This window comes from Salmo salar, chromosome 07, assembly GCF_965601325.2.
Source record: "Salmo salar chromosome 07, fSalSal1, whole genome shotgun sequence".
NCBI classification, from domain to species: Eukaryota; Metazoa; Chordata; class Actinopteri; order Salmoniformes; family Salmonidae; genus Salmo; species Salmo salar.
In genome coordinates, this window is record NC_138297.1 from 63,757,383 (window position 1) to 63,781,538 (window position 24,156).

Consider the following 24,156-nt stretch of genomic DNA (forward strand, 5'->3'; position numbering starts at 1 on the left):
CATGGTCAATCTGCATTGGCCCTGCAGCACTTATGGTGATAGCAGCGCAGAACTGTTGACGTTTTGATCCCAGCGCGACCGAAATGAAGCGCCCCGCACGTTTGGCCTCACACGCCAGCAGTGAACACTTTGGGGAAACAACGCTGTGCTGCATATCTCACCGCTTTCTTTCATGTGCTATGCTCTCCTGAAGTCAAATAATCAACACTTCTTCATATTGATTAAATGGATTGTGGTCAGTTAACCAATGGATTAGGCTGTCAATATTACAAGTGCTATGCAACAAACTATATCGTGATTTTCCATGAAGAAACGTTATGTTTCTGCAAAATTTCGGTAGTGCAGGAATCAACCCCCGCAAAATGTTTAAGGCCAAGGCTTCATTTCAGTAGCGCAGGAACATGCAACATAGCTTTTTGTTTCTGCAAGCCTGCTATCGTTCGAGGTGTTTCTGCAAAATGTTCACTGCTATCGTTCGAGGCCAAGGCTTCATTTCGGTAGCACAGGAATCAACCCCCCTCCAGTGTTGTCAACTCCTCAGTAAGGAAAGTACCTATTGGCTGTCCTAAAAGTCACTAGAAGTTGCTAAATGACGCCATCGCCTAATTTGCATAATTGGCCATGTGCATGTAATTGTGATGGACACTGTATAACTTGGTGGGCGAGACAAAAAGTGAGTAAAAAACACCCTAAATATGTTTAGAACTACAAATGAACTTTCTTCTGTCGATTCTTGTTTTATTTAATGTCACAATTCCAACCCTCCTCCTTTATCCGGGCTTGGGACCGGCAAAAGTGACCCAAAAGAGACACTGGCGGAGTTACTTATTTTTTTATTTATTCGTTTTTTAGCTTAGTTTTCTTAATTTTGTTTGGTTTATAACCTTATGGTCCATTTAGGAGCCTACAACAAGTCACAGTAAAACATGAGCATTTTTAACCATAACATATATATATATATATATATATATATATATATATACACACACACAGGTAACTGCCAAAATAAAGGAAACATCAACATAATGTGGTTTAATAGGGCGTTGGGGCATCACGAGCCAAAAGGGCTTCAATGCACCTTGGCATAGATTCTAACTAGACCTTGAGACAATGTTTGTTTGCTGTTCTGGTGGAAAATATTTGAGAAGTTATTGTATGATGGTGCAATACATCTGATTCTTGATAATTCAATGTACTGTATCTGTCCATTTCAAATTCAGAACTGATTCTAGGTTTCAGCTGTGAATCTAACACTCAATGTTAACTTGATTCATTTCAAGATGGAGGAGTTAATCAGAGAGGAACATCTAGCTATGATGCCTCTAAGTGGAGCGAATCAAACAGATTTAGAAGGGCTATACAACATACAGACTAAAGTAAGTCACCTTTATTTAATGCTTCTTATGGTCACTGCTTGTGCCAATTCACAGCCCCAGAGTGCCCCAATGTGTCTTTAGGGCCGGTTTTCCATATTATGTCAATCTAGGCCTGGACTAAAAGCACTTTCATTGGAGATTTCTCCAGGTTCTTCCAGGACTAGGCCTTAACTATACCTGGTAAATCGTGTTTTTAAAATGTCTGTTGTGCTGTTTCCTTCACTTTCAGTTAAAATGCTGTGGGCTCGTACAAGGCTACCAAGACTGGGGCACAGACATCCCCCTCTCCTGTCTCTGTTCTGTTCTGATGAGGACTCAACAAACTTTAAATGTTTGAGTCTGCTGTGTTAAATAAGTTAACTTGTTGCTGGTGTTATGTGTATGCTGAGGAGGATGGGTTTCAATGTGTCAGTCTGTGTTAAAAATGTTATCACTCAAATATGAAAGTGTAAATCTGTTGTCTTTTGGTAAGAGCAATTCATTTTTTGATTTTATTATTTCTTTCTAAAACAGACGATGAGGACAGTGATAAGACAACCATACATAAACTGAGGAAGATGTACATGACAAAACTGTAAAAGCAACAAAAACGATAGAACATTTGGACCAGACAATTATCATGGATGACATGATGCAGCCTAATAAGAAATCATGCAGCTAAAGTAAAGCACTGTTTTAAACCATGTCACATTCTATTTCAGGTTGCTCCTGGTAACAATACAAGATTTGTTATTCACTATCCCAACAGTGATATGTCTGAGGATGATGACCACAAGGGACTAATGGATGAACACATGCTGGTATATAAAGAGGTAAAAACATGTCATTCCACTACACCATTGCATTCCCACTGGGCAAAAATTGGTTGAATGAATGTTGTTTCCACGTCATTTCAACCCCAAAAATAAATGTCATGATGTTGAATCAACGTGGAAAACTGATTGGCTATGCCAAAAGTCATCAACGTAAGGGCTTTTTTTCGATTATTTTACCCAACTTTTAACCTTAATCTAATGACATGGTGAATTTTATGGTTGATTTCATGTTGTATCCATGTTAGATGACAACTCAACCGATTGTAAATCAAAACTAGATGCTGAACTGACGTCTGTGCCCAGTGGGTTGTCATACTTCTAGTTTGGTATAGTTACACACAACTACACAAAGTTTACATAATCATTGATACATTTAAATAACAGATACATCAATTCAATCAATGAATGTTTTTTTTTGTTCAAATTCTGATATCATTCGGACTTCTATACTCTTGTTTTTCTCACAAAATTACAAATTCTTAATTTTTCACTTTCAGCCATGCCTTCCCATCCTGATCTCTGAAGTAACATTGATAATGAACCTGTTTATAGGAATATTAATAGCACTTAGTGTTATCGGTATGTATTTCCAATCTGTCTTTACTAATTCACCATTCCAGGGTTGGGGTCAATTCAGCTTTCAATTCAATCAATTGAATTCAATTCCTGAATTGGAAAATTGTCCATTGTTTTTTTATGTGGATTTTTCCATTCAGGAAGTGAATTTCAATTGACTATACCTGAATTGAAAACTGATTTGACCCAAATGCACTACCATACTTTTTTTACCATAGGTTTTGAGTGTAGGCCTATTTGATTCAACCATTACTACCTTTCACATTCAGTGAGGCCGGCTGGACGAACCGCCAAATTCTCTAAAACGACGTTGGAGGCAACTTATGGTAGAGAAATTAACATAAAATTCTCTGGCAACAGCTCTGGTGAACATTCCTGCAGTCAGCATGCCAATTGCACGCTAGATCAAAACTTGAGACGTCTGTGGCGTTGTTGTGACAAAACTGCCTTTTAATGTCCCTAGCACAAGGTGCACCTTTGTAATGATCATGCTGTTTAATCAGCTTTTCATATGCCACACCTGTCAAGTGGATGTATTATCTTGGCAAAGGAGAAATGCTCACTATCAGAGATGTTAACAAATTTGTGCACAACATTTTAGATAAATATGCTTTTTGTGCATATGAACAATTTCTGGGTTATTTTATTTCAGCTCATGAAACATGGGACCAACACTACATGTTGCGTTTATATTTTTCTTCAGTTTATATCAGTCGTTTTTTTGGTCACTAGCATGGCAGGAAAATAAAATTGTTACTATTATGGCAGGAGAAATTGTGGCGGTAGTGACCAAATATATATATTTTTAAATTGTACTAGCTACTGTAAAATGTTGTACTAGCAGCACGTGGTGAAACATGAAAGCATGGTAGTTGTTTACCATGTATTATGATGGTCTGTGTCCCACCATTTTTCTGGTAAAGTGACCAAAAACGTTGTCATTTATGGTACTCACATGATGCAATATTGACTACTCGCCCTGCAACAGCAAAGCATAGGCCTAGTACTCTCTTTAACCCCTTTAGCTCATGGTGAAAAACCACAACACACGTGGTCTAGTAGTGTAGTGTACCCTCTTAAACCTAGGGAGCTGGATAGAGTATGGTGAGAAGAATGACGAAAACTTGAAGATTTAAAATAGTTTATCTGGTGCTTCTCTCTTCAATACAGTTTTCAGTTGTCTCTCTCCCGTTCAACTGACTTGGCTAGTCTTATACATTCCAAATATCCAACGTACTAAAACACTATTTGTAAAAAGGTATAAATTACCATTTTATCTCATAGATACATTTTAATGTAATTCTCAGAATATCCCTAAAAACAGCAAGTTAGAATGTTTCCCTTTGTTTCCACTTTCTGTGAATGTTCGTTGGTCCTGTCGCCATTACTACGACAGGCTAGCTTGACTGGAGATAACTTTAGCCAACGTTAGCTCTATGATAAGACTTTTATAAATTAATTCAACTCAGAACCTCATCAAAAAAATAACAATTATATCATTACACTCCGCTTAACTTGGTGTTTCATATCCTATGCTTTATAACTCGCTCACTGTGATAATGTTTAAAATATTTACTTCTCTCTTCAGTTTTCTCACTCATTCAAATGACTCACTGACTAGGCAGGCTAGCGCGAGAGCCACTGTAGAGAGAGAGTGCATGAAGCAACCACTACTAGAGCAAGCGGCTTCCTCAGAGTGCCGAAACAAGCGGAACACCCATTGACTATAAATAGTGTAAATGATTACAAAATGCCTAAAATGTGGCTACCATATACCTCACTTTCTCCCACATTTCAGGTTGGCAACACAAGGAACCCAAACATTAGCAAAAAACGGTACTATTAAAACAGAAAGTATTACCCCTTTTTTACAGCAACTATTTCCCTTTTTCTTTACAGAAAACTAAGACCAACAAGTAGCCTGCCTCTGACTTTATCAGAAAGTTTCCATACTGGTATATAAATTCATCAATATAACACCAACCAACCTCTTTTGACCTTGGGGGGTTTATTTATTTAATACATTATACTGCGATTGTACTATGATAAAACACAAATAAATATGGTATTTCCAAATACATGATCTCCGTAGCCGATGTGAGTAAGACCTTTAAACAGGTTAACAATAACAAGGCCCCAGGACCAGGACGTGTACTCAGAGCATGCACTGACCAGTTGGCAAGTGTCTTCATTTACATTTTCAATCTCTTACCCAGTCTGTAATACCTACATGTTACAAGCAGACCACCGTAGTCCCTGTGCCCAAGGACGCCAATATAACCTGCGTAAATGACTATCGCCCCGTAACACTCACATCTGTAGCCATGAAAAGCTTTGAAAGGCTTATCATGAATCACATCAACACCATCATCCCAGACACCCTGGACCTACTCCAATTTGCATACCGCCCCAATAGATCCACAGATGACGCAATCTCTATTGCGCTCCACACTGCCCTTTCCCACTTGGACAAAAGGAACACCTACATGAGAATGCTGTTCATTGACTACAGTTCAGCATTCAGCACCATAGTGCCCTCCAAGCTCATCCAGGGACTGAAAACACTCTCTCTGCAACTGGATCCTGGTGAACACCTCCCTCTGCAACTGGATCCTGGTGAACACCTCCCTCTGCAACTGGATCCTGGTGAACACCTCCCTCTGCAACTGGATCCTGGTGAACACCTCCCTCTGCAACTGGATCCTGGTGAACACCTCCCTCTGCAACTGGATCCTGGTGAACACCTCCCTCTGCAACTGGATCTTGGACTTCCCAACGGGACGCCCCCAGGTGGTGAGTGTCGGCAACAACACATCCTCCACGTTGACCGCAGCGCGTACGGCCCGGTACATCACTGGGGCAGAGCTCCCTGCCATCCAGGACCTCTATACCTTATTGTGTATCTATTATTACATATTTGACTCTTCTATTATTTCTCTATTTTTCTTTCTCTCTGCATTGTGTGAAGGGCTCGTAAGTAAGCATTTCACTAATAGTCCATACCTGTTGTTGATGAAGCATGTGACAAATACAATTTGAAGGATGTTTTCATGTCATGTTGACAGTCAATATTAAGACCACTGATATCACACACTGTTAAAAATCCTTTCTTAAACCCTCAAGTTATCTTTATTGTTCCCATTGGGAGATTTGTTATGCAGTCAGGGATCAACAATACAAAATGACAACATTAAAAACAGTGACAACCATACAAACGATATGGAGCGAGTTTGGAGCGAGCAGTCGCACTACGCATCGCTCCACAGGTAATATTACACTTCACTACATTACAACGGCTTGATTTGTTTGATCTGAGCAATTCTTCTTAGCTAGCTACATAGCCGTCTTTGTATCAAAGATAATTGTGTAGTTTAGAGTAATTGAGTAATTATCGAGGCTAGCTATCTTCGTCCTCCTAACGTAGCCAACACTGCTAGCTGCTAGCTAGCTAATCATCACTGCTAGCTAGCCAACTTCTACCGACTAGCAGCACTGCAGAAACTATTACATTACAACGTAACGACTTGATTAGTGTGGTGTTAGTGTTAGTTAGCCAGCTACATAGTTGTCTTTGCTGTCTCTGTATCTAAGATAATAGTGTAGTTTGAGTAATTATCGAGGTGAGCTAGCCAGCCGCGGCGCCAGACTTAGTCAACACACCTAGTCATCATTAACCCACTGCTAGCTAGCCAACCGTTACCGACTAGCAGCGCTGTAGATACTAATACTAATACTTTACAACGGAACGATTTGACTAGTGCAGTGTTAGCTAGCTAGCTACTTAGTTGTCTTTGTCATAGCTTGATAATTGTGTAGTTTAGTAATTACCGAGGTTAGCTAGCCAGCCATCGAGGTTAGCTAGCCAGCTATTTCCGTCCCCCGCGACACCATTTTTCCTAACCCAGCCAACTATTACCGACGAGTAGCATTGTAGAAACTAAATACATTACTAGGAACGTCTTGATTAGTGTTATGTTAGCTAGCTAGCTACAAAGTTGCTTTGTATCATGACAAGGTGTAGTACTGAAACTATCGAGGTTACCTAGCCAGCTACACGTTCAAAGTCTACAACGCAGCCACTGCTAGCTAGCCTACTCCACCAGCCAGCAGTACTGTATCATTTTCGTCATTTTAGTCAATAAGATTTTTGCAACGTAAGCTTAACTTTCTGAACATTCGAGACGTGTAGTCCATTTGTCATTCCAATCTCCTTTGCATTAGCGTAGCCTCTTCTGTAGCTTGTCTACTATGTGTCTGTCTATCCCTGTTCTCTCCCCTCTGCACAGGCCATACAAACGCTCCACACCGCGTGGCCGCTGTCACTCTAACCTGGTGGTCCCAGCACGCACGACCCACGTGGAGTTCCAGGTCTCCGGCAGCCTCTGGAACTGCCGGTCTGCGGCCAACAAGGCTGAGTTCATCTCAGCCTATGCTACCCTCCAGTCCCTAGACTTCCTGGCGCTGACGGAAACATGGACTACCACAGATAACACTGCTACTCCTACTGCTCTCTCCTCGTCTGCCTACGTGTTCTCGCATACCCCTAGAGCATCGAGCCAGCGGGGTGGTGGCACTGGAATCCTCATCTCTCCCAAGTGGACATTCTCTCTTTCTCCCCTGACCCATCTGTCTATCTCCTCATTTGAATTCCATGCTGTCACAGTTACCAGCCCTTTCAAGCTTAACATCCTTATCATTTATCGCCCTCCAGGTTCCCTTGGAGAGTTCATCAATGAGCTTGACGCCTTGATAAGTTCCTTTCCTGAGGATGGCTCACCTCTCACAGTTCTGGGTGACTTTAACCTCCCCACGTCTACCTTTGACTCATTCCTCTCTGCCTCCCTCTTTCCACTCCTCTCCTCTTTTGACCTCACCCTCTCACCCTCCCCCCCTACTCACAAGGCAGGCAATACGCTTGACCTCATCTTTACTAGATGCTGTTCTTCCACTAATCTCATTGCAACTCCCCTCCAAGTCTCCGACCACTACCTTGTATCCTTTTCCCTCTCGCTCTCATCCAACACTTCTCACTCTGCCCCTACTCGGATGGTATTGCGACGTCCCAACCTTCGCTCCCTCTCTCCCGCTACTCTCTCCTCTTCCATCCCATCATCTCTTCCCTCTGCTCAAACCTTCTCCAACCTATCTCCTGATTCTGCCTCCTCAACCCTCTTCTCCTCCCTCTCTGCATCCTTTGATTTTCTCTGTCCCCTATCCTCCAGGCCGGCTCGGTCCTCCCCTCCTGCTCCGTGGCTCGACGACTCACTGCGAGCTCACAGAACAGGGCTCCGGGCAGCCGAGCGGAAATGGAGGAAAACTCGCCTCCCTGCGGACCTGGCATCCTTTCACTCCCTCCTCTCTACATTTTCCTCTTCTGTCTCTGCTGCTAAAGCCACTTTCTACCACTCTAAACTCCAAGCATCTGCCTCTAACCCTAGGAAGCTCTTTGCTACCTTCTCCTCCCTCCTGAATCCTCCTCCCCCTCCTCCCTCTCTGCGGATGACTTCGCCAACCATTTTGAAAAGAAGGTTGACGACATCCGATCCTCGTTTGCTAAGTCAAACGACACCGCTGGTCCTGCTCACACTGCCCTACCCTGTGCTTTGACCTCTTTCTCCCCTCTCTCTCCAGATGAAATCTCGCGTCTTGTGACGGCCGGCCGCCCAACAACCTGCCCACTTGACCCTATCCCCTCCTCTCTTCTCCAGACCATTTCCGGAGACCTTCTCCCCTACCTCACCTCGCTCATCAACTCATCCTTGACCGCTGGCTACGTCCCTTCCGTCTTCAAGAGAGCGAGAGTTGCACCCCTTCTGAAAAAACCTACACTCGATCCCTCCGATGTCAACAACTACAGACCAGTATCCCTTCTTTCCTTTCTCTCCAAAACTCTTGAACGTGCCGTCCTTGGCCAGCTCTCTTGCTATCTCTCTCAGAATGACCTTCTTGATCCTAATCAGTCAGGTTTCAAGACTGGGCATTCAACTGAGACTGCTCTTCTCTGTGTCACGGAGGCTCTCCGCACTGCTAAAGCTAACTCTCTCTCCTCTGCTCTCATCCTTCTAGACCTATCTGCTGCCTTTGATACTGTGAACCATCAAATCCTCCTCTCCACCCTCTCCGAGCTGGGCATCTCCGGCGCGGCCCACGCCTGGATTGCGTCCTACCTGACAGGTCGCTCCTACCAGGTGGCGTGGCGAGAATCTGTCTCCGCACCATGTGCTCTCACCACTGGTGTCCCCCAGGGCTCTGTTCTAGGCCCTCTCCTATTCTCGCTATACACCAAGTCACTTGGCTCTGTCATATCCTCACATGGTCTCTCATATCATTGCTATGCAGATGACACACAATTAATCTTCTCCTTTCCCCCTTCTGACAACCAGGTGGCGAATCGCATCTCTGCATGTCTGGCAGACATATCAGTGTGGATGACGGATCACCACCTCAAGCTGAACCTCGGCAAGACGGAGCTGCTCTTCCTCCCGGGGAAGGACTGCCCGTTCCATGATCTCGCCATCACGGTTGACAACTCCCTTGTGTCCTCCTCCCAGAGTGCTAAGAGCCTCGGCGTGACCCTGGACAACACCCTGTCGTTCTCCACTAACATCATGGCGGTGACCCGATCCTGTAGGTTCATGCTCTACAACATTCGCAGAGTACGACCCTGCCTCACACAGGAAGCGGTGCAGGTCCTAATCCAGGCACTTGTCATCTCCCGTCTGGATTACTGTAACTCGTTGTTGGCTGGGCTCCCTGCCTGTGCCATTAAACCCCTACAACTCATCCAGAACGCCGCAGCCCGTCTGGTGTTCAAAAGTCCCAAGTTCTCTCACGTCACCCCGCTCCTCCACTCTCTCCACTGGCTTCCAGTCGAAGCTCGCATCCGCTACAAGACCATGGTGCTTGCCTACGGAGCTGTGAGGGGAACGGCACCTCCGTACCTTCAGGCTCTGATCAGGCCCTACACCCAAACAAGGGCACTGCGTTCATCCACCTCTGGCCTGCTGGCCCCCCTACCTCTGCAGAAGCACAGTTCCCGCTCAGCCCAATCAAAACTGTTCGCTGCTCTGGCACCCCAATGGTGGAACAAGCTCCCTCACGACGCCAGGACAGCGGAGTCAATCACCACCTTCCGGAGACACCTGAAACCCCACCTCTTTAAGGAATACCTGGGATAGGATAAAGTAATCCTTCTAACCCCCCCTTAAAAGATTTAGATGCACTATTGTAAGTGGTTGTTCCACTGGATATTATAAGGTGAATGCACCAATTTGTAAGTCGCTCTGGATAAGAGCGTCTGCTAAATGACTTAAATGTAAATGTAACATGAAACAATAAGATTGATATAAAGGAGCAATCATTGTGCTGAAGTGCAGCAATAAATCAACATTTAATTTAATGTGCAGATTCAGAAAGTTTATGGGCTGTGGGATAAAATAGTTATTGTATCTGTTGCTATTGAGTTTGGGAAGTCTAAAACGTCAACCTAAGGGGAGAAGTACAAAATGGTCAAGGAGGAGGTGATCAGGACAGTCTAGGATACTGTTAGCTCTCCTCACCACATGCTTTCTGAATGTCACTGAGAGCTGTGCCTGTTTCACCCTGATGACCTGTCTGGCCACCTTAACCACACTGTCTGGCCACCTTAACCACACTGTCTGGCCACCTTAACCACACTGTCTGGCCACCTTAACCACACTGTCTGGCCACCTTAACCACACTGTCTGGCCACCTTAACCACCCTGTCCAATCTAAACAGTCTCATCATTGTCTTGCTGACATTAAAACAGTTCATCTTTGTCAACAACAAAACGCCGCTGCTGTCCCTTTATACAGACGGCCTCTGTGTTCTCCTTAAACGTCAACTATTGTCCAGCACTGTTCCCAGGTACTTGTAGGTACTGACCAGCTCAATGTCCTTTCCCATGACCACAGTGGGTGTGGGGTTCAGTGGCTGCCTTCTAAAGTCAATGGCCATATCTTTAGTTTTGGAGACATTCTGTTGGAGGAAGCCGTTTTCACACCATGACACAAAGTCATCTACCAGAGGCCCATGCTCAGACTCTCCATCCTGTAGTAGACTGACGATGACAGTCATCAGCAAACTTTATGATGTGCCTGTTTTCATATTGGCTACCACAGTCATTACTGTATAGTATGTACAGGAGAGGAGAGAGCATGCAACCTTGTGGTGATCCGGTGGAGTAGGCAGAGCTGCTTTGACCTGACACCATTAACTCCCACTTGTTGGGACCGGTCATTAACTCCCACTTGTTGGGACCGGTCATTAACTCCCACTTGTTGGGACCGGTCATTTACTCCCACTTGTTGGGACCGGTCATTTACTCCCACTTGTTGGGACCGGTCATTTACTCCCACTTGTTGGGACCGGTCATTTACTCCCACTTGTTGGGACCGGCCATTAATTCCCACTTGTTGGGACCGGCCATTAACTCCCACTTGTTGGGACCGGCCATTAACTCCCACTTGTTGGGACCGGTCATTAACTCCCACTTGTTGGGACCGGTCATTAACTCCCACTTGTTGGGACCGGTCATTAACTCCCACTTGTTGGGACCGGTCATTTACTCCCACTTGTTGGGACCGGTCATTAACTCCCACTTGTTGGGACCGGTCATTAACTCCCACTTGTTGGGACCGGTCATTAACTCCCACTTGTTGGGACCGGTCATTTACTCCCACTTGTTGGGACCGGTCATTTACTCCCACTTGTTGGGACCGGTCATTTACTCCCACTTGTTGGGACCGGTCATTTACTCCCACTTGTTGGGACCGGTCATTAACTCCCACTTGTTGGGACCGGTCATTAACTCCCACTTGTTGGGACCGGTCATTATACTCCACACTTGTTGGGACCGGTCATTTACTCCACACTTGTTGGGACCGGTCATTTACTCACACTTGTTGGGACCGGTCATTTACTCACACTTGTTGGGACCGGTCATTTACTCACACTTGTTGGGACCGGTCATTTAACTCCCACTTGTTGGGACCGGTCATTAACTCCCACTTGTTGGGACCGGTCATTAACTCCCACTTGTTGGGACCGGTCATTTACTCCCACTTGTTGGGACCGGTCATTAACTCCCACTTGTTGGGACCGGTCATTTACTCACACTTGTTGGGACCGGTCATTTACTCACACTTGTTGGGACCGGTCATTTACTCACACTTGTTGGGACCGGTCATTAACTCCCACTTGTTGGGACCGGTCATTTACTCCCACTTGTTGGGACCGGTCATTAACTCCCACTTGTTGGGACCGGTCATTTACTCCCACTTGTTGAGACCGGTCATTTACTCCCACTTGTTGGGACCGGTCATTTACTCCCACTTGTTGGGACCGGTCATTAACTCCCACTTGTTGGGACCGGTCTTGGCCTGGGACACAGAAGCACAAACTTTAGAACCTGAGATGGTGGGTGGAGGAAGCCCAGCTAGCAATGAAGAATCGGCCCAGAAGCGGCCCCCTGATTGAATCGACCTGGAATCGGGTGTCGGACTCAGCCCAAAATTAAAATGAATGACTGCCAAGAATCGTCCTGTTTCCGTCTACGTGAACTCAGTCGACTTTTGGCAGTATCTTACCAGAATCCCCCAGAAGCGGCCAGATGCAAATTTAAATAAACGTATACAAAATTACAGAATTTAGTAATTTTAAATATTACTAATATAGATTTTATGCATACAAATTCTACCCATCCACCCAAAAAAATGTGTGTTGGTGGAAACACCGTACACCTGGTGACCTGTCAGCATGCATGCTCCTAGCCCACCACAGGAGCCGCTACAGCGCCATGGGAGGAGGACATATCAGCCTGCCAAACCTTCCCCTAACTCGGACGACGCTAGGTCAACTGTGCAGGTCTCCTGGTCGTGGCCGGCACGGGTATCGAACTAGCATCTGTAGTAATTTGTAAATCGCTCTGGATAAGAGCGTCTGCTAAATGACTTAAATGTAATGTAAATGCAACGCAGTTTGCACTGTGATGCAGTGTCGTAGACCGCTGCGCCACTCGGGAGGCTTCATCCACCAAGATTTTAATGCTTATCAATTGCCATGCACAAAGTTTCAAAATACTAAAATACTACTTAAACAGGCCTCTCTTAAAATACTTTAATTTAAATGTTAATTGTATTTTTTGATCACAGAAACAATGAGAAAATATGGAAAAATAAATAAATAATGAAATGTAAATTATATAAAGTAGTCTGTGTAATCATCTGCCAGAGAGTAGCCCCAATCGGCCCGAGACCCAAGTAATACATTTGGGACAGATAACTCTCACCGGAATCAGCGCGAGCTCAATCCCCGCATCCTAGCGAGAAGTAATAGTGCCAAAGGCATGACGTCGGCCGAGTCTAACGCTCAACCGGAATCGGCCCAGATCCACCGTGCTACCTGGGAGACCTGTCAGAAAGGGAAATGCACACCCTTAACTAGCTAGCAAAGGTTAGCTAGCTGGATAGATCATGTTTTATTACTTACATTAAATTAGCTGCTGTCAAGGGCAGATTAATACTCTCATAATTAACTATTCTATTATTTTAATTCAATAATTGATACAGCATTGAAAGCTTATTTGAGTGTGCAACATGAAGTTAACAACGCGCTCGCTAGCTACCTGCTCCTCCAGCAACTTGTTTTCCGCTGTCAGTTTCTCCAGGAGCGAGCTAACTTTCTTCAGCGACTTCAGATCCCCTCCGATTTCTTTCTCTATCAAGTCGACAACGTAGTCGGGGAGTGCTCCATCCCCCGCTCCTGTTTCGGAGTCTTCATCATTTGTCGATATAGGGCTTTGTAGATCAGATTCATCACTTTGTCCGTTTTGCTGCTCTGCAGAGGGCGCCGCCATCTTTCTTCTGCGTCTCTTCCACGTCAACAGCACGCAGATGTAAACACAGCACCAAACACAACCGTCACCGGCAATACACACCCTCTAGTGGTGACAGTTAGTACTGCGGGACATGTCACGGGTAAACACTTGGGACATTTCCAACTACTACACAATCCATGCTTCCTTCTCTCCTCCGTTCATTGGCTTGGAGTAACCAGTGATATCATAAGTGGAGTGGTGAACGTTTCAGAAGATTAACCGTAGATGTGTTATTTCAGTGATTACTAAAGGAAATTAGGAGTGTTAGGAGTGTCAATTAGGAGTGTTGAGTGTCATGTTGACAATCAAGACCTCACAGGAAACAACTGGGCATACTGTATGTGCTCAGTTATGTAGTTGTTGAACTAATCTGTTACCCAGAAAGGAACAGTTACTTTCCAGCATTTCAAACCTACTGTAAAATAACTATGCCCACCTATCCTTCCTTTGTACATCATTTTCCTGTGAATGGGGAATATTCTTGAGTCTGTTCCGTTACTATCATATGCTTGAGTCTGTTCCGTTACTATCATATGCTTGAGTCTGTTCCGTTACTATCATATGCTTGAGTCTGTTCCGTTACTATCATATGCTTGAGTCTGTTCCGTTACTATCATATGCTTGAGTCTGTTCCGTTACTATCATATGCTTGAGTCTGTTCCGTTACTATCATATGCTTGAGTCTGTTCCGTTACTATCATATGCTTGAGTCTGTTCCGTTACTATCATATGCTTGAGTCTGTTCCATTACTATCATATGCTTGAGTCTGTTCCGTTACTATCATATGCTTGAGTCTGTTCCGTCACTATCATATGCTTGAGTCTGTTCCGTTACTATCATATGCTTGAGTCTGTTCCGTTACTATCATATGCTTGAGTCTGTTCCGTTACTATCTTCCTCTGTACAAAATGTGCTCCAGATGTTTTGCGGGGGTTGCATTGACATTGTTTAACAATTGGCCCTTCTCTGGATTCCTAGGGACCCAATGGGGCTGCTTCTCAAATAGCAATTTATTCCCTATATAGTGCACTACTTTTTGACCATGGCCTATAGAGCACTAGGGAATAGGGTGCCATTTTGGACGTAAAGTGGTGAGGTCAGAGTTATCCAGAAATGGATGATTACTGATTTCATGTTCACTCAGGCCTCCTTGCTCTGGACTGGACCTCTGGATTCTGGATTCACGTAGTAGATGCTTTGTTCTGTCAAGACCACAGATAGGAGGGCAGACAATAAACACTTCAATATTTACAATGTTGTTTGTGCTCCACTGGTTGCCCTTTTCTCAGGGCAACTGGCCACAAATCTTGCTGCTGTGGTTGCACATCTCTCTCTAACTTCCGGAAGAGCCCATTTAAAGAAAATATAAGTCAAGTTCATGGGCGTTGCGTTCATGCGGGCTAGTCCCTCCCATGACACAAAACCCCATTCAGCAGCATGTCAACACACTCATGTTGAGAAGAAGAAGAAACAGTTATTAAAGGAATCGGACAATCTATTTTCTGGACTTAAAGATTCTGGGCTTCAGCTAGACCAACTCTGAAGTGAACTGCTTATCCAAACTGTTGTTTTTATTATAACCAAATATAGAAATGGGAAGAATTAATATCTGCGTAAAACGGGCGTTCATTTTCGTCTGTGTCTTGATCGGTGTAAGTGAAAGTTCATTCTATTGGCCTGGTCGTATTCGAGTAGATAAACCATTTTTTATAGGAGCAGGTCGCCAATTATGACTGTAGATACACGTTTTTTAATACGACATTATTTGTTTACATTATTGCTGGTTATTTTTGTAACTTCAACGCAAGCAGTGAGAGTTGCGGTTTACACGGGACGCTATAAAGAGTGGTGCCGCTTTCATCAACAATAATGAGCCGATTGTTTTATAGTGCAGTATCAAAACAAGCACTGAAATTAAATTGAAATGTTGTATTTAATGTTGCAATTAGGCTACTGGGCTTTAATCTTTCACTGGAACACGTTTTTTAGCGCTGGTTTGTGGGTGTGTTCAGCTTATTTATTTATTTTTCAGCCTTTTAATTTGTCCACTATTTGTTTTTTAGCTGCTAAATATTTTAAAGTTATGAGTTATGTTTATTCTCATCTTCAAATAGGCCTACTGACCTTAGTTATCACGTTTTTGTCAGAATATTAGGTTACTCAATAACTGATATTAGATTTTTATAAACAGCTGACTAAGTAAATATCTCAGCTATTCATTTCTTAATAATGTATAATTTCTTAGTCTATTTATAAATGAGGTATAATATATGTAAATACAATTTACTGTCTGCTTACAAACCATTTGTAGATGGTGTTGGTCAAATGCATTATTGAAGTTATGAAGAAATAGATCCCTCAACTCTCCTCTGAAACAAATTACTGTATCAACCTTTACTGTGCAATATCAGTAGAATTCTCAGTATAATACCCTGTACATTGTAATGATTGATTGTATCATGTGTTGTATTCTCTTCAGATCATCAGCACCCTCTTGCTGGCCATCACATTATTTGGACATGGGTACTTCCACCAATCAGAAGAAGTAATTGTTATTTTTATAGCCCCTATTACATTTACTAATTATATCATACACATTTCGTTATAATAATGATGTGTCCATCTAGCCTGGTCCCAGATCTGTTTGTGCTGTCTTTCCAACTCCTACAGTGTTTAGTATGACAACAACCATAGAAGTTGGCTATACAGCATAAACAGATCTGAGACCAGGCTAGACTTCAGCAGTATCATTGTAATATTATGATTATAAACCCAGAATTGTCATATCATTAATCTGGCTTGTCTTCCTATTCACAGATAGAGATTCTGCCAGGGATAGCAATTCTTTATGTCCTAGAAGCAGCAACCCTGGTCCTGTCAATCTTTGGGGTTTATGGCGCTCGCAAGGAGAAGAAATGGGCTGTGGTTCTGGTAAGCTTGCCAAGACCTGTCCCAAAGTGTTAGCCTGATCCCAGATCTGTTTGTTTGTCTTGGATAGTTATCATAGGAGTTGGCTATACAGCACAAACAGATCTGGGATCTGGCTACCGACTTGACATCTCCCCTACTGCAAACTGTTCCTTTCTGATAGGTAAGGGCATGCCATACAACTCAAATGAAAACAACGCTTTTCCCATGACCTGTTTCCAACATGTTTCCCAGAAAGTGTGATAAGGTTTGAATTAACCTTTAGTATTGATTTTGCTTGACAACCCCTATATGTGTATGTAGTTTTCAGTAGGTATGTCACTGGCCAGCCTATACCTGTTTGTGGAGTCCGTGAAAACATATCAAGCCAAACCCGAGGTACAGTAGTCTGTATATATACACACACAGGTAACTGCCAAAATAAAGGAAACACCAACATAAAGTGTCTTAATAGGGTGTTGGGCCACAGCGAGCCAGAACAGATTTAATGCACCTTGTCATAGATCCTACAAGTGTCTGGAACTCTATTGGAGGGATGCGAGACCATTCTTTCACGATAAATTCCATCATTTGGGGTTCTGTTGATGGTGGTAGAAAACGCTGTTTCAGGAGCTGCTTCAGAATCTCACATAGGTGTTCAATTAGGTTGAGATCTGGTGACTGAGACGGCAATGGCATGTGGTTTACATTGATCGTTTTCATGCTCATCAAAGCATTCAGAGACCACTCGTGCCCTTTGGATGGGGGCATATCATCCTTTTTATTATATTGAACCTTTATTTAACTAGGCAAGTCAGTTAAGAACAAATGATTATTTACAATGACGGCCTAGCCCCCCCCCCCAGCCAAACCCTCCCCCCCGGCCAAACCCTCCCCTAACCCAGACGACACTGGGCCAATTGTGCGCTGCCCTATGGGACTCCCAATCACAGCCGGTTATGATACAGCCCGGGATCGAACCCGGGTCTGTAGTGATGCCCCTAGTACTGCTGTGCCTTAGACCGCTGCACCACTCGGGAGCCCTAGCCATGGGGAAATAGCCATGTCATGGTAGCCAAAATCATTTTCATACTGTGCATGACCCTAAGCATTATGGGATATTAATTGCTTAATTAACTCAGGAACCACACCTGTGTGGAAGCAGCTACTTTCAATATACTCCATGTCCCTCATTTACTCAAGGGTTTCCATTATTTTGGCAGTTACCTGTATATATCTTAACTTTCTAATTCAACCTTGAGACAATGTTTGTTTGCTGTTCTGGTTAAAAGATATTTGAGAAGTTATTGTATGATGGTGCAATACATCTGATTCTTGATAATTCAATGTACTGTATCTGTCCATTTCAAATTCAGAACTGATTCTAGGTTTCAGCTGTGAATCTAACACTCAATGTTAACTTGATTCATTTCAAGATGGAGGAGTTAATCAGAGAGGAACATCTAGCTATGATGCCTCTAAGTGGAGCGAATCAAACAGATTTAGAAGAGCTATACAACATACAGACTAAGGTAAGTCACCTTTATTTAATGCTTCTTATGGTCTCTGCTTGTGCCAATTCACAGCCCCAGAGTGCCAATTCAATGTATCTTTAGGGCCGGTTTTCCATATGATGTAAATCTAGGCCTGGACTAAAAGCACTTTCATTGGAGATTTCTCCAGGTTCTTCCAGGACTAGGCCTTAACTATACCTGGTAAATCATGTTTTTATAATGTCTGTTTCCTTCACTTTCAGTTCAAATGCTGTGGGCTCGTACAAGGCTACCAAGACTGGGGCACAGACATCCCCCTCTCCTGTCTCTGTTCTGATGAGGACTCAACAAACTTTAAATGTGTGAGTCTGCTGCGTTAAATAAGTTAACTTGTTGCTGGTGTTATGTGTATGCTGAGGAGGATGGGTTTCAATGTGTCAGTCTGTGTTAAAAATGTTATCACTCAAATATGAAAGTGTAAATCTGTTGTCTTTTGGTAAGAGCAATTCATTTTTTGATTTTATTATTTCTTTCTAAAACAGACGATGAGGACAGTGATAAGACAACCATACATAAACTGAGGAAGATGTACATGACAAAACTGTAAAAGCAACAAAAACGATAGAACACATTTGGACCAGACAATTATCATGGATGACATGATGCAGCCTAATAAGAAATCATGCAGCTAAAGTAAAGCACTGTTTTAAACCATGTCACATTCTATTTCAGGTTGCTCCTGGTAACAATACAAGATTTGTTATTCACTATCCCAACAGTGATATGTCTGAGGATGATGACCACAAGGGACTAATGGATGAACACATGCTGGTATATAAAGAGGTAAAAACATGTCATTCCACTACACCGGGGATGGGCAACTGGCAGCCATTTTGAAGTCCCTCGGATCAATTAGGCCATGTCAGCTAATATTTTTTAGATTGCTAAATTTGTTTACCGGCCACCTATTCGAAACTTGTTATCATGGCTGAATTACCACCCATGGGGTCCCCATTGATGTTGTTTGTCAGTCTCACTCATGTCATATTAAAAACTGCATACATTTCTCACCACCCTATGGCAAAATGTGTAGAATTGCAGCAAACTTGCTTTAAAACGGCAACATTTTCTCTTCACCCCATGGCAAAATGTGTAGAATTGCAGCAAACTTGCTTTAAAACGGCAACATTTTCTCTTCACCCCATGTCAAAATGTGTAGAATTGCAGCAAACTTGCTTTAAAACGGCAACATTTTCTCTTCACCCCATGTCAAAATGTGTAGAGTTGCACAAAATGAACTCTAAAATAAAAATAAATGTCTCTCTGCTGTCAAGAAGTAAAAAGTTGATTTTAAATTTTGCGCCAAAGGTTTTGCAGTACTCATTGATACAATTGTAACGAACGTCGTTGGAAGAATGGTCAGATCAAGGCGCAGCGTGGTTTGGGTTCATCATCTTTTTTTAAGGTGAACCAGCAACAAAACAGAAACCAACGAAACGTACAGCCTTGTAGGGCTAAAAAGCAACAATACAGAATCAAGATCCCACAAACAACAGGTGGGAAAAGGCTGCCTAAATATGATCCCCAATCAGAGACAACGATAGACAGTTGCCTCTGATTGGGAACCATACCAGGCCAACATAGAAATACAAAAAACTAGAGTACCCACCCTAGTCATACCCTGACCTATCAAAAATAGAGAATAAAAAGGCTCTCTAAGGTCAGGGCGTGACAACACTAAACTGATATTTGTTCAAGTTCTGATATAATACAGAGCTGTATACTCTTGTTTTTCACACAAAATGACAAACTCTTAATTGTTCCTTTTCAGCCATGTCTTCCCATCTTATTCTCTTTGGTGGGCTATGGAATCAGCCTGATGATAGGAACATTAGTAGCACTTCAAGCATTATGGGTATGTATTTCATATCTATGTCTGTACTATTTAACCTTTCCAGGGTTGGGTTCCATTCAGTTTTTAAGAGGCAGCTGGTCCTCGTTGTCTCTAATTGGAGATCATATTTAAGTATTTTTTTTTTCCACCTGTGTTTGTGGGCAGTTATTTTCTGTTTAGTTAGTCTGTGTACCTGACAGAACTGTTGGCTGTTTGTTATTTTGTCTTTAGTATTCTGAGTTAAAATAAATATTCAGTATGAGCACTCAACACGCTGCGCCTTGGTCCCCTCTCTACGACAGCCGTTACAGTTTATTATAATTATTACACGCAGGCCGTATGTGGCAGCTAAAAGCTGAATTGCAGTACACAGTACATACAAGTAAACAACAACAATTAAAACATCTGAAAGTCAGGATGCTAACTGAAGGATGGATGAATTGACCCCAGCGCTGTACCATAGTGATTTTTACCGTACCTCTCGAGTGTAGGCCTATTTGATTTAACCATTATCTATCACACTCAGCACCTAGTCACCTGCTCCATCAATCCTGACTGAGCCGTTGCTGTGTGTCTGGTCCTCAGGATATTGGAGTTGCCCTGGCCATCACAATACTCTGCCAGATGAGAAGAAAAGTTGATGTGCCACCTGTGATCTTCACCTCTCAACCACCTCAGTACAGAGAGCTGTGTGACACAGCAGAGAGTGTCTGAAATGAAATGGTCCTCTTATGAAGGATACTCAATGCACTAGTCTGAGTGCCAGTCTGTTTGTGCCATCATGACAACTCCTGTCACTCATTTGTGTCAAGCCAAACATGACAATGGGTGACAAAGAGTTGGCTTGGCAATGACAGCAATGGAGTTGTCATTGTCCAGACCACAAACAGATCTGGAATCAGGCTAGCAATGCATCCATATTATCTACATACTCATAACACACTTGAAATGACAACAAGGGACATTATTAGACATTAGACATCTTTGCTGTGTTGTCAAAAGTATTACTGTTCAACTGATTATCCATCTGACTGCCATCAAGAGTCTTCTTATTGGCTGTCAAGGGTTCTATAAAACCTGTGGTTTGTTTTTCTGTTGTAAATAATTGGTAACCATTTAACCATTGAAGTGCCTCAGTGTTAGTGACAGTGTCTTGAATAAAGGGAGAAGCGTCTTTTAAGATTATGTTCCTTTATTCGACAACCAACATCTTTAAAAAAAATTATATATTTTGTTTACTAAACCCAACTGTATAATCAAAATGACTTTGCCATTATCACAGGAAGTCACAATCAGACTCGGACAAAAATGGAATTTCCTCCAATGACCTTTGTCCTCTCCCCATCCTCATTTCATTTTCTGCCTTTGTCTTTTCCTCCTGCTCTCTCCTCTCATCCTCCTCTCTAACTCTTTTCCTCCTGCTCTCTCCTCTCATCCTCTTCTCTTTAACTCTTTTCCTCCTGCTCTCTCCTCTCATCCTCCTCTCTCTTCCTATCATCTTCTTTTCCTGTTTCACCCTCTTCTCCTCCTGTCTTTCACACTCCCTCAGCTCTTTCTCTCTCCTCTTCTGTTCTACCTTCTCTGTCTTTGTCTCTGCTTCTTTTCTCTTCCTCTCCTCCTTCTCTTGTTTCTTCAACTTGTCTTTCTCTTTCTTCCAACTGAATACAGTCTGACTCAGGGGGAAAAGTTGATTAAAACAATGAAGAAGTAATGAAGGACTGTAAACTGTATGATATTAGACCAGTGGCTGTAGCCCGGGTACCAGTCGGTTTAGCTATCATTCCACTCCTTGCCACTCCTTGTCATGCTAAACATTTGGCAGTACAAGGGGTGGAATGTTAACTCAACAGACTGGTACCCAGGCTACTGTGGTACCTACTCATAATATAATTTTACGTTAATTCAATAAACTACTTTGTTCTATTTACCTGTGTGGCAGAAGCTTCCTTGGCAATGTGCTGCGCTGCTGTGGTTCCATCGTCATGGCTCCCCAAATGACCTGCATTGCACTGTAAAATCACAGGAGGGCAGTAGATATTAACTCATCAAGTTAGTTAGATGCACACATCCTAGAGAGAGAGAGAGGGGCCTAGCCTGTTCCCAGATCTGTTTGTGTTATCATGTGTTTGGCATGACAAGCAGAGGCATGATGGCACAAACAGACTGGTTCCCAGGCTAAGAAGGGCCCTTGATACTTCTACAGATACTTCTATCAGTAGCATTTCATCTGTCTACAAACCCTAACTCTAACCTTAACCCTAATCCTTATTTTAAACCTTACCCTAACCGTAACTTTAGCAAGCAGTTGCTTATGAACAGATAGTTTGTTTGTTATCCCCCGTTTTTCACAGCAGGAAAACATTTGAATTATTATGTGGGTTATAATTAATGGACATTTTTTGTAGGGGTTGATACATTTTTCATTAGGGCAAATCAAGTTGGACATTTTTTAAGTGGAAATTACAAACTTTAGAATACTTTTTTAAACCTTGAATACACTACAAGTTTGCACAGATGGACTATCCAAATAACCTAGATTAAGAAGGGTCTTTTCTACTGGTGCATGGTTCTCGCCATGTTTCCATTGCTTTTCATGCCCTGCAAGTCAATGATGGTATTAAGCACGTCAATAGTCTCCCTCAGATGCATGTTCTCTTCCTCCATTGCATTTCTCTCAGTGCTCCACCTCCCCCTCTCTCCTCCTCTTCCTCCTGTCCCACTCTCTGCTCCTCCAGTTCCCTCACCCACTCTTCTCTCTTCTTGTTCTTCTCCTCCATCTTCTCCAGTTCTCTCGCTCTCTCCATCGCTAGATCCAGGAGTTTGCTGAGTGACTCGATCTCCTCCTGCGCTGCCTTGCTCTCCTCTTTTATCCACTCTCTGTCCTCTATCTCTTTCTTTTACAATTATTTGATCATCTTACTCACACTCCTAAACCTCACCATTACCCCCAACATACTTTCCTGACGGTACTCCAGCTATAGCTGGTACTCCAGCATATCTCTCTCTAGCTGTTCCACTCTAACCAAAGCTTCTTCTGGTTAACTCTGTTATCCTCTAAATCTATCATCTCCTTTTCCTTCTTCTGGTTAACTCTGTTATCCTCTAAATCTATCATCTCCTTTTCCTTCTTCTGGTTAACTCTGTGCACCGTTTCTCTCTCTCCTTCTCCTTCTCCAGCTCTATCTCTTCCTTCTCTTCTGCTCTCTCCATCACCACTGTGCACCGTTTCTCTCTCTCCTTCTCCAGCTGCAGCTCTATCTCTTCCTTCTCTTCTGCTCTCTCCATCTCCACATGCACCGTTTCTCTCTCTCCTTCTCCAGCTCTATCTCTTCCTTCTCTTCTGCTCTCTCCATCTCCACATGCACCGTTTCTCTCTCTCCTTCTCCAGCTGCAGCTCTATCTCTTCCTTCTCTTCTGCTCTCTCCATCACCACTGTGCACCGTTTCTCTCTCTCCTTCTCCAGCTGCAGCTCTATCTCTTCCTTCTCTTCTGCTCTCTCCATCTCCACATGCACCGTTTCTCTCTCTCCTTCTCCAGCTGCAGCTCTATCTCTTCCTTCTCTTCTGCTCTCTCCATCACCACTGTGCACCGTTTCTCTCTCCCCTTCTCCAGCTCTATCTCTTCCTTCTCTTCTGCTCTCTCCATCTCCACATGCACTGTTTCTCTCTATCCTTCTCCAGCTCTACCTCCTCCTTCTCTTCTCTTGTCCTCCTCAACTCTGCCTCTAACAACCTTCTCTCTCTCCATCTTAATTAGATGCCATTCCAACTCCCCGTCTTGCTTCAGATGTCCGTCTCCGTCTCTCAGACTGCTTTATCTCTGCACTACATTCTTCCCTTTCTCTTCCTGATTCTCTCAGTCTCTTTCTGTATCACAGATCTTAATGGATCACACTCCCCCGCTGCTTGTATTGCCCGGTCTACTGCAAGCTCCAGCCTTTCTTTCTCATCCAGTTCCCCTTATTTCTTCTCTTCATCCATCTATTCCCTCTTCTTCTGAAACTAATTTTCTTCTACTTTTAAATTTTCTTTCTTTTTATTTTGATAGTTTCTTTTTCCCCCAAACTCTTTCCTAGTTTTTCCTGGAGATCCTCACTCGTCATCTCATACTCTCTGTCACTGTCCCCAAGACTCTGCAATGGTAACCAAGCCATTGCTCCACCAATCCACAAGGAGTTATGTTGTGGTGGAGAATGT

At 43.2% G+C, this 24,156-nt stretch overlaps 1 protein-coding gene and 1 long non-coding RNA gene across 4 annotated transcripts; one reads left to right on the plus strand and one right to left on the minus strand.

Annotated features, from left to right (window-relative positions):
• Positions 1 to 11,665: 11,665 nt before the first annotated feature.
• LOC145880062 (uncharacterized) lies at positions 11,666 to 13,723 on the minus strand. The gene is made up of 3 exons (XR_014392952.1): positions 13,414 to 13,723; positions 13,078 to 13,199; positions 11,666 to 12,169 (listed from the first exon to the last, which is right to left on the minus strand). It is a non-coding gene; the product is annotated as an uncharacterized LOC145880062 (long non-coding RNA).
• Positions 13,724 to 15,066: 1,343 nt separating this feature from the next.
• Positions 15,067 to 21,885, plus strand: LOC123728293 (tetraspanin-8). 3 transcript variants are annotated; one of them, XM_082977892.1, is made up of 9 exons: positions 15,069 to 15,318; positions 16,146 to 16,211; positions 16,484 to 16,597; positions 16,898 to 16,972; positions 18,010 to 18,105; positions 18,330 to 18,428; positions 18,799 to 18,909; positions 19,898 to 19,981; positions 20,546 to 21,885. In XM_082977892.1, the coding sequence occupies exons 1-9, from the start codon at positions 15,259 to 15,261 to the stop codon at positions 20,672 to 20,674; spliced, it is 834 nt and encodes a 277-aa protein (XP_082834018.1). In that variant the 5' UTR covers positions 15,069 to 15,258; the 3' UTR covers positions 20,675 to 21,885. The 3 variants fall into 3 exon arrangements, with proteins under 3 accessions (XP_082834020.1, XP_082834019.1, XP_082834018.1); XM_082977894.1 differs by lacking the exon at positions 19,898 to 19,981 and having other exon boundaries at positions 15,067 to 15,318; XM_082977893.1 differs by lacking the exon at positions 16,898 to 16,972 and having other exon boundaries at positions 15,068 to 15,318.
• The last annotated feature ends 2,271 nt before the right edge of the window (positions 21,886 to 24,156 follow it).

Bases quoted from the DNA above. Each gene is read 5' to 3' on its own strand.
- LOC123728293 (XM_082977892.1), top strand. From the start codon at position 15,259: ATGGGAAGAATTAATATCTGCGTAAAACGGGCGTTCATTTTCGTCTGT. The intron at 16,973-18,009 runs GTACAGTAGTCT...ATTCATTTCAAG, and splicing joins CATATCAAGCCAAACCCGAG to ATGGAGGAGTTAATCAGAGA. The intron at 19,982-20,545 runs GTATGTATTTCA...TCTGGTCCTCAG, and splicing joins TAGCACTTCAAGCATTATGG to GATATTGGAGTTGCCCTGGC.